The sequence below is a fragment of the Magnolia sinica genome, chromosome 1 (genome assembly GCF_029962835.1).
Source record: "Magnolia sinica isolate HGM2019 chromosome 1, MsV1, whole genome shotgun sequence".
NCBI lineage: Eukaryota > Viridiplantae > Streptophyta > Magnoliopsida > Magnoliales > Magnoliaceae > Magnolia > Magnolia sinica.
Window position 1 is genome coordinate 31,340,732 of NC_080573.1, and position 11,259 is coordinate 31,351,990.

Sequence of the window (11,259 nt, forward strand, 5' to 3'; positions counted from 1 at the left end):
CCTTCTTTCCATCTCTTCATCCTAAATCATACTTGAGTTTGGAGTGTGGTGGTACTTTCAAAATATGTAGGGCCACATTTGACGGTATTTTCAAAATACGTATGCTTGCATTATCATTAGCAGAAACAAAAAACTAACCAAATCATCGGTTCCATAATTTTGAAAAGATAAGATTTTATTTTATTATTATTATTATTATTATTATTTTTTTTGTTTTTTGAGAGAACTGAAATTTATTAGAACGTCATCATCAAGGCAGGAAAAGAATACATTGCTACACTATCGAATGTCTTATTTTTAAAAAAGAACAAGATATATGTGTATTTTAATAAAATAGTATTTATAATAACATTTTTTTTATTAAAAAAATATATTTGTGGGATTAATTACACCAAGCAATTATCAAGTTTTCTATTTTGGAAAGAGTAAAACTTAAAAAAAAATGTCTACTAAAAAATTGCATATGTGCGTGCATGTGTTTATATGTTTGTATGCATTTACGTATCTACATATTTTTAAATGAAATAATATTTTAATAAAATAATTTTATTAAATTAATAAATTTGTGGGTTAGACAAGGAATCTCCTTATATATATATATATATATATATATATATATATATATATATATATATATATATATATATATATATATATATATAAAGAAAACCACTACACCCCAGCTTTAATAATTTCAAAACTGTATAAAATTTCGGTTTTTTTATACAGTTTTGGCTAGACAATCTTAACCATCCCATTCATGGGTTAGAGAATGAATGGTCATAGAAATGGAAAGTGTAAAAATCCTTGCAAAGATATACTAAATACAAGATTAATGAAAAGCCATAGCATAAGATTACAAAGTAGAGTTATTGGGAGATGTTCCTTATTTTTTTACAGAAGCGTAGCATACAACACTGAAATAGATGTACGTATACACACATTCTACTGAGCCAAAGCACTTGTGTTGTACACAAGAAGTGCACCTCCTAGTAGAATACCTCCAAGGGTCACTGCCCAAATCAGCAGACCTGTTTTACCTGCATTCCACATTCCAAACAAATGTAAAACCAAGGGTAATTTTAAATTCTAGATATTATCCTAGCTGATTACTCCATCTGGACTATCCATTAGGTCCATCCAATATTTCATGGATTACCTTTCAAAATTCGCATGATTGGATGATTCTGACCCCTCAATCGATAGCCAAAATCATCCCACAAGTTCTAATGCTTGAGTGGGTTCTTCATGGCAGCCTGTGAAATGTATGGTGGAAGGAATGGATAGTCCCGTAGCATAAGTTGTAGAAGGCATGTTTGAATGTATTTTGTGTAACCAAAGGTTGAAAGGATATGATACAGGACAATTAACCACTTGCTCTGAGAGCTTAAATTGATAGAGCATGGTGAATCAATCCTTTTATCTCATAGCCCAGGCCCCACATCCCATGGGATAGAACCTCGGCGGAACTTCCATCGTGGGCCCTACATCACATGGGTACTGTCTCACACCAACCACCCGCCTTACACATGCGGGGGCTTGCCTCACACGAGCCGCTCACCTCGAGTGTGCCCCAACATCCCACAGGCCATCCCAATCGAGCCAAGTGTAAAAATACTCCTGCATTTTGATGGGTACCATCACCGGCCAAATTGGTTAGCAAGGGAAAACCTAACTCGGTTCCATTGATGCGCAACGGTTCAGGTCTCCTCATGGTTTTTCTTTTTTACTTGGCGCCTCGTCGGAGTTGGGGTTTGACAACCTAAACTGAGTCGACTCAGACAAGTCCTCAAACGAGAATGCACATGACTAGTTATTTAGAATTTAAAAACGGAAAAAAAAAAAAAAAATTTAAAGGAAAAAAAAATGCGATGGTTTGTTGTTAATATCCCACCTCCAGTGTAGACATCACCACTTGGAGACCAGTCGTTCGTATCATAGATCGGGCTACATAAAAAACATGAAAATATGTTAATTTTCATATAACAAGAATGCAAATTGCCCTTGACTCTTTTAATTCAGGGGGTGTTTGGATGGGAGGAAAATTAAAATATGGATACAGAAAAGTAATCTGAAATCCTTAAGAAATGGAAAATCATGGCTTCTGATTTTCCTTAGGTTGTTTGTTTTAGATTCCAATTTTATATGGATTCCATGTACTGATCACCTCATGTGTCTTCTCTGCCTCAAATTAGCATTTTTTGGGTGAAATGAATGTGCACTTTTTTTTTTCTTTTTTTTTTTTTTAATAAATATTTTTAAAGAAAAGTTGGGGAACGAAATTGATTTCCAATGCCATTCTTTCTCAGATGAATAAGAAGTTGGTTTTCCCTTCCCCATAAATCAATCCCTCTTTATATTTTTATATTTTTATTTTTGTGTTCCAAGAGCCCAGGTTAAAGAGGATGGGTGATTTTTGGTGGACAACCAGTCATATAACTCTTGCCAATATATATATATATATATATATATATATGCACACACACACACACACACACACACACACACCGATTAAAAACCAACCTCAAAAAGTTGATGAGAGGAAGTTACGATGGCTAAAATGAGATGATATTTAATTCAGGACTCCAGGCCTGTTTGGATGCCCTCAAGTCCTATCAAATTGAATTGGATTAGCCTAATGGGGTGTGCTCTTTTTTAACACCTTCCTATGAAATGAGTAGAGTTTGTAATCATTATAATTTTATATTATATAGTGTCCAAACACCAATATTAGTTTATTTTAGTATGTTTGTCATTAAAATAATATAAAATTGACATCATTACAATTTTATAGTAAATAAAACAAACAATATAAGTATTAGTATTATTGTGATTAAATGCAATGATTGTCTCCATACAAGTAGTTTGTAATTATTGCATATGTCCTTTACTTCGACAATGTAATTAATGAAACAAACATGCCCTTGATTGAATAGTAGTAATAGTATAAAAAAGAAGAAAAAAATCACTTATAGAACTTGTACCTGTATCCATCAACGTTGGCACCATATTTATCTACAAATTGATACACGCCCTTCCCCTACATACAAATAAACCCTAAAAATACTAAGAACCAAAAAAGAAAAAGAAAAGGGGGGGGGGGTGGGGGCATACAAGGTATGAATATATGTATGTATCCATGTATGTATTTTCTAGAGTCTTAAGGTTAGAGAGTTTACCTTACCCTTCCTTCCCGATGCGTCCAGTCCATCGGGCAAGCTCATGCCCCCACCTGGCCCTGGAAATTTTAGTTTTTTTAGTTATGGATAAAAACTAGCATGATTTCTATACATGATCAGATTCAATGTGAGATATGGATTTGTGAACTTTTAATGTCGAACATGGTGTGTTAAATAGCTACGCCATGCTAAATAACTTAATTTTAAAGCTATGTAGCTCATAAAAATATCTTAAGTTGCATATGCTTAAGTTACATAATTAATTTGCATATGCTATGCTACACTCTACATGGATTACATGCTACATAGCTCTCCTCACGGGTTATTTTTTACTGCAACATTAAAATCAATTAATGTTTTTAATGATTGGTTATATATATAAATTAGTTAATCTTTTAAATGCTTTAAATAATATAAATAACAATATTAAATTAGCTTTGTTGTCTTTTATTACCTTCGTACTTAATCATTGTGCTTTCCTATTGCTTCAAGTCATGTTTGGTTGCACAAAATATCATAAAATTTTATTAAATTTTATTATTAATCAATTTAATTTAATGTATAATATCATAAAATTAGTGCAATCAAATGCAACTTTAATTAAAAATCTACAAGTAATATGTAGCCTACCCCTCATGCTTTATGCTTTAGAGGTGTGAGTGCTATACTACATGATATTGGATATTTAAAACATGGTTTGATTTAGGGTCCTTTTTTATTATATATGTAACTAATTATCTACCTATTTTTATTCGACTAAAATAAAACCTACTTATCAAACTAGACCTCTACCTATACGGACGAATCCATAAAGATGAAAATACTCCTACCTTTTTTGGCTGCTTTACCCTAAAACCTAGGAGTATTTTTGTCCAAAACCTTATTTTCGTACCCTAAAAATCTACTTTCGTTACCTAAGTATTTGGCAGAGAAAAAAAGAAAAAAAGGCATAGAAGGGAAGCCTCTATAATGCTAATTTTTAATTTGATTTAGCTTGCGTGTGTGCCCCACCATCCATGTGTACAAGTGCAGAAGTGCCTGAAGGGGCATCAGGTGCATCGGGTATGTAATGTTGGACAGTGCAATAGTCTACATATGCCATTGATTGGACTGTCCCATGTCCTGTTGTGAACGGGCCAAGACCCTGCATCATTATCAGAGTGTCCGGAGTACAATCCAACGGTGTCGTTGCCCGGCTTGCCACATCAAAGGCCCAATAAGGCGATCAGCACTGTTGGATTGCAACTGACGGCTGTGATCGTGTCCTACACCTTAACTATGGTGCAGGGACCTTAACCATCAACATATTAGTGTATTAAGACTGAGTTCCGAGTCGACTCAGCGAATTCGAACTGTGATTTGGGCACGTATGTAGCTTTTTGCTAATCCCAGATACGTGCGGAGCCTTTGTGATCATTCACACGTGCTATTATAGCACGCCTGTATGTGATTCGAGGATTCCATCAAGTGGGCCACGCCTATTAAATCTTCTGGATGGACCACAACATACCAAACTAAGGGACAGCGAAAACAGTTCGTTGCAACCGTCTGTTTACACCGTGGCCCACCAAAGGAGTGAAAAAGTCTGAAATTCGGGCCAGAAGATCGAAACAGTGTGCCCCACATGATGGACGGATCGGATCTATCCAACATGATCACTGACACGTGTATATAAAAGTGCGAGAGAAGAAATGGGACAAAGGAAGCAAACCATAAGGTGTATCGGTCTTGATTTTCTTCTTGGCACTGGCCACTACTTTAAAAGAAGAAGAAGAAGGCCTTGTGAGAGAAGGCAGTCCTCTCACACCTCTTCTCTCCACAATAGGAGATGGTTTTAGAGACAAGGAATACATGACACTGCTTGCCATTCTCTCTCTTTCTCTCTCTCTATTGCAGGTACATGTGAATGCATGGAGGGTATATTATTAAGTGGGGAGGGCCGGAGGGAGTGTATAGATGACACGTGGAAGAATCTATGTGGCTGGATCTTGATATGGTAATACAACATTATCCAAACTATATCCATGGTAAGAAAAATAAATAAATAAATAAAAATAGAAGACAGATGCTCTAGTGCTCGAAGAGCAAGATGCTTATAGTGCTCCTACTGGAATTAGGAAACTTGGACAGTTAATCTATTGATCTAGACCGTTGATTAGGTTCAGCATACATTTCATAGGATACCATGAAAGCATCACGGCGATCTGGAAAATATGAACCGTTTGATCAGTGGTCTTTACTGTGGACGATCTAGATTATTTACACAAAAGTAGGTCCAATCAACAATTGAGTTTATCTATTTGTTGGTACTTATAATGGATTTCTTATGATTCTAAAGGATCACTTTTGTTAGATAATTTTCACCATCTCATCCATTGTTTTAAAAATGGATGGATGTAGAAAAAAGGACCAAAAAAAGGAAGATTGGATCATCCAATCAATGTGATTTTTCTACGAAGGCATAAAAAATGTTCTATGGACTTAATGGACGGTTCAGATGGATATAATCGCCTCTCTAAATGAATAAATGCAACTAGGATCACAATAATTTTTAGTGCTCGACGAACACTGGAGAGTTTCTCAAAATTGCCAAAATAGGCACGTTTTTTTGTGGTCTACGGGCCAAAACGATCGCAGTCACATGTGGCCTGTGGGCTCCTCTAAAGGATTTTCCAGGAGGTGATGGTTATTTGATACACCGGCAAATTATATATTTCATACACAGGCACTCATAAATTGTTTATGTGGCACACGGTAACTCAAGTTAAACCGGCTAAACTGTGTAAGTGTAACCCACTGTCGTTGGGTTACAGTGCCAAATTTAGATTTGTCCAACAATCTTAATCTCTTATTCCTGGACACTTATTTGTTGAAATAGGACCATTGGATAGTTTTTATTCTTTAATCGTCCAAGATAATCCAATCTGCATAATTTTCAGCCCATGACAACTAGGACCCATGAGTTGGACAGTTTAATTTGAACCACGTATTCAGTATCTTGGTGCTTTTTAAGTGCCTGTGTATCGCCCATCACACTCGGAATGTACACAGCATATTCCAACTTCCAAGCTTCGTTTGGCTGCGGATCATGCAAAGCCAATTATTGCATTGGAGATGTATTTATGGCGCCACGTGTGTGGTGTGTGGTGTAGGTGATTTGTGTTTACATGGGCTGTGACCAGTATTGCAAGACTTTATGTGAAATTCAATTGGCTAACTCAAATTAATATTCAAATTAAATTAAGATAATTAATTCTAAAGTTTTCAAATTAATAGATCATCTAATATGTGATAGAAATATGAAACTACTAACGTATGAATATGATAGTGTGTGTGTGTGGGAATGTGTCGCTTATTAACTCATACCATTCATATAATCATGCATACATATAATTTATTTAAACAATCATATAAGCATAATTAAACAATTGCTCAAAAGACAATCTTAAACACAAGCATATATAGTGGTTCGGTTTCCTTACTCCACTCTCGGCGGATGCATTCGATACATGAGTGTATCGGATTTTACTACAGGATGTTTTAAATCATGTTCTCCTCTAACTCTTATAACCTTACACAAGGATTCTAATGCACATTCTCGCCGGAGGCTCTCATAAAAAAACTTGCGTTGTTTTTCTATTGACTAACCAACAACCTCATTCCTAATCCAAATACCTATGCTTACTTCCGCTGAAGGCTCCATCGGAGACTAATATGTATATACACATATTTGATAGCCTACACAAAAACTTTGATTTAAGTCCTACACAAGAACCAAGGTCCTACATAAGAACCTAGTTGAGTTTGACAATCAAACTCTTATACCCAATCATACACAAGGAAGGAGTGTACATAGACTTCATCAATAACACTTGTTGAATTGAACCCCGCTGATGTGCCGTCTTAAGTCACTTAATCGATGTTCTCCTATGCTTTAATCAACTCCTCTTTGCTCCCCCGTTCATGATGCCAATACGTTGTTAATGCTTCAACTCTAAGATTAACTAGCTTGCATGTGATGCTACTTTGAGGTGATTAACGTGATGGAAGGTTTGTGAATCTCCTACAACTAATGGTAATATTGTAATCCTAAGAGGTTCACGTAGATGAGTATTTTAGAGGATTTAGACAAGGATATACTTATAGAGGTTGGGTCTAAACTCTAAAAAGTTATGGAGTTCAAGCACATCTTGAAGGTGGATATTGGAATCCTTATTAGAGTGTTAATCTTAAGGAAGATAACTTAAAACTTACTAGTTTAGAGGCTAGGGATGAAGGATATGATCATAGAATTACTTAAGCTTCTATTGCATTAAAAACCCATTAAAATGCTCAAAAAGTAAATCCCTTTATATAAAGTTCAAGTTCCAATGGTAAAAAGAAGGGTAGAAAATGGCTCTATTGATGGCATTGAGTAAGCCTTCGATTGCATTGAGAAAATCATTTTTCCTGCTAAAATGTTACTGGACAGTTTACACACTATTACCCAATGCCATTGAGTGGTTGAAGGGTCCCCTCAATGTCATCGAGAAACTCAGATAAAATATCATTATCAGCTGGATATATTTGAGTTATCTACTCGATTCCATCGATGCAATGTTCAATTCCATTGAAGACCCCTCGAGGACTGCTCGATGAGATCGAGCACCACTCGAAAAACCGTTGTTTTCATTATACGATTTCACAATAGTTTTGTACCTATTCTAGCCTAATTTATCATATTCCAATTACGCTTCTAAAGTTACAAGATGATCAACAATGTTTATCTCAAAAGTTAATGATCATATAGAGGTTCAAAGGTTGTTTTAGGTTAAAGGGTTAGGGTCACCAAGACACCTCATTTACTTGTACTTTACTCCTTGATGTTTGTGTCCTCTTACGTCTTCGGTCTTCAACTTCCAAGGGCTCAATCGACTATATGATACACGGACTTACGTGATTGAATAACAAGATATACGAATCAGTGCACTAACAATCTCCCCCCTTTGTCAATTACGAGACAAAAATCGAACTTAGACAATGTCATTATCCATATCAATGACATACCAAAACAATACAAACTATTACATGTCCAAGATTACAATGATTTACAAATTTAAATACAGGACTTGATACATGTAACAATAGCAATGCTCCCCCATAATTGCTCTCCCAATCTCATCAATTCCTGCAACAACAAACCAGTACTGCAAGGTGAGACTCAAATATTACGTATTTTCCCCCATCTATATCTTAGTTTTATAAACATTATACTGCTTACTGTTATATTTTACTCATGTTTGTGTTGCAAGGTGAACTTGAGAGCTTAAAGTGAAATAATGTTAATAGTGTGGGTTTAATGCTCAAAAATTACCAAGGCAAAAGGATGGACCATTTGGAGACCAAGATTGAGGATTTCAAGACCCCAATAATTAAGAAAACCAAGTGAAAAAAGAAGGAAATGCAGAAATTCGCAGGATCTGAGCTTAGATGACATCGAACTAGTTTTAATGACATTGAAGCCAGTCTTAGATGACATCGAATAATTACAGAAAAATCAAGTTTGGTTGCTAGACAAATTGGATTCAGTCTTCGATGACATCAAAACTAGTTCGAAGACATCGAAGCCAGTCTTAGATGACATCGAAAGCAGTTCGATGTCATCAAAGGGTTTACGCGTAGCTTACGTGAAGTGAGAAAATTTGAGGCGGTTTCTGAATTTTTCAAGTCTGTTTAAAGGAGTGAGTTCCCCACTTATAAATAGGGCATTCCTAAGCATCATTCAGAGCATTCAAGGGCAAGATCTAGGGTTTTCTAGGGTTTGTAGATCTTTAAAAGTTCTTTTTAGATCTTTATTAATTTATTTTCTTGCTTTCTTGTTGCTTTTCTATTTTGTAATTTAGTTATGTTTTTCTAGTTTCCTCAATTCTAAGCTATAAGGGAAGCACATTGGTTTAATGATTTTATAAATTATGATGATTGTTTGTTTTTAATTATGAGATGAATGGTGTATACATATTATCAATTATCTAGGTTTATATCCTCATGTGAAATTCATATGTTTCCATCATGTGAGATCTATATTAATGGATAGGCTTAACCTAGATCAATTAGATTTCTTAGATGAGAGATATTCTCAACCTGCCACATTATTTGATTCATTATCTCATGAATATTGAATGCTTAAAATCACTAATGCTTGAGAATATATGTTAATTGCACTAATCCATGATTCTCTAATCTTTTATATCATTTATTAAAAATATTTAAACTGTTTTATTTTCTAATTAGGCTGATCATAGTGCTCGAATCCTAATTGTGTTATTAAAAGTCATCATAATTTATTGATCATTAACCTATGCGTGGAACTTTAAAGCTTGGGTGTTATTTTAATTCAATTGAATTTCATACCAAAACTTTCAAACTCATTTCATCTATTTAGTTTCCATTACTTAGTTTTGCATTTGATTTTTTCATTCTCATAAATCATCTCTCTGTGGGATCGACCCGGTATTCACAAGATATTACTTACGAACCTCTGCACTTGGAGTCAAACAAATAAGTTTTTGGCGCCATTGCCGGGGAGATGACAGGAGATTGGATCTATGTAAGATAGCCAAGGTAAGTTTTTTTCTAAAACCTCCAAAATTTCTATAGATTTTTTTTCTAATTGTTTTATAGAATATTTGTTTTATTTTGAAAATAAATTCAGTTGGGTCTTTCTAGCACTAACTGTGACATAAGTTTGCTACTGCTTGAGATTTTATCACCCAAGTGTTATGATTGTCCTACAGTTGCTGTTTGATCACAAAGATCATCCGCTGAATCTATTTTCCAGATTAGTATAGTTTAATTTCTGCATTAGTTTTACTTTTTTTTTTGCTTTGTGGTTTGAACCCTTATGGTCGGCTCTGCCGCCTGGGTTGTTGGAAAGTTTTTGTTTTTAATCTAAGTATTATACTTGCAATTTGAAGTTGTGGTTTTTGTTGTGTGGTGCGGATGGTTTATGTTCCGTTGGAGTAGTGATCAAAGCAATTGACTCTCCTTCGAATGTGGACTTGTCCCAGGCCTTGATAATTCATTTAGGAAAGGCAGTCAACACCACTTGGATTCTATGACAGACCCAGTTGATAATGCAAATCTAAATTTGTTAGATCCAACTATAATCCAAAACAGAGAAAATCAACGCAATCCTTCTCTTGAGGATGAGAATGAAGTTCATAGGAATGTGTTAAACCAACCACGAACTTTACGTGAAATCTACACCCTAAGAGATCAACTTTACCATCTGTAACGACCTTGGAAATTTTTGTGCTAATCTTTCCTTAAGTAGTTGTTTTTTTTGGGGTAATTAGCGCTTTACTTGATTGCTTGTGAAATTCGCATCAATCACTTTAAATTGTATCTGCATGGCTCTAAACGTGCAGATTAGTGAGCGCTACGTTACTCTGAAATCTGGGATCCATCGCTAAATCCAGTTGTTCTGGGGATTTTTTGGAAGATCTGGATCGGATCTAGACCGCGCGTCGAAAGTCCGATGGCGATGATCTTAGGCTGTTGCGGTCACTGAGTTGGGCTTGGTCTTCACCTCAAAAATCACGTCGATCTGATGTTCTGGGTCGATTTGGTTGAGTTCGGAGTGAAGAGTGTGAGAACGGTTGGAATTTAATAAGCTTTTTATGAAATCTGAGTCGTGTCGCTTGCGCGACGATTTTAAGCATTCTGACCGTTGGATTCTGACCCAATTTCACCCTCTGATCAGGATGGTTGGCCCAGGCATATCCTAGTGCTTGTGGACCTGATCGAGTTTCCGTGACCGGTGAATTGAGTGTGGTCCGCCACGGCCGATCTGGAGAGCCGGTCGGTATGAAAACTCGCTGACCTAGATCCATGGTCAGTGAGCTTAAGTCAGACCTTTCGAGCTTATAGTCACAACAGAAGTCCTTCGATGCATCGAGAAAGGCGAAAATTGGTTATAACCTAAGTATACCTAGACACTGGGGTTATTTCCATCATTTTAAGGCCTATATATAGTCCTTAAACCCTAGCTCTCATTTCCATACGATTTTTCTCTAACCCTAGCTTGGAAAGAGAGTGGAAA

The 11,259-nt window shown here is 35.7% G+C and overlaps 1 protein-coding gene across 1 annotated transcript; it reads right to left on the bottom strand.

Moving 5' to 3' along the window:
* Positions 1-818: 818 nt before the first annotated feature.
* On the bottom strand, positions 819-5,089 carry LOC131244438 (photosystem II 10 kDa polypeptide, chloroplastic-like). The gene is made up of 5 exons (XM_058244041.1): positions 4,891-5,089; positions 3,180-3,238; positions 2,985-3,040; positions 1,895-1,947; positions 819-1,040 (listed from the first exon to the last, which is right to left on the bottom strand). Exons 1-5 carry the CDS (start codon positions 5,045-5,047, stop codon positions 946-948), a joined length of 420 nt encoding a protein of 139 aa, XP_058100024.1. The 5' UTR covers positions 5,048-5,089; the 3' UTR covers positions 819-945.
* Between the last annotated feature and the right edge of the window lie 6,170 nt (positions 5,090-11,259).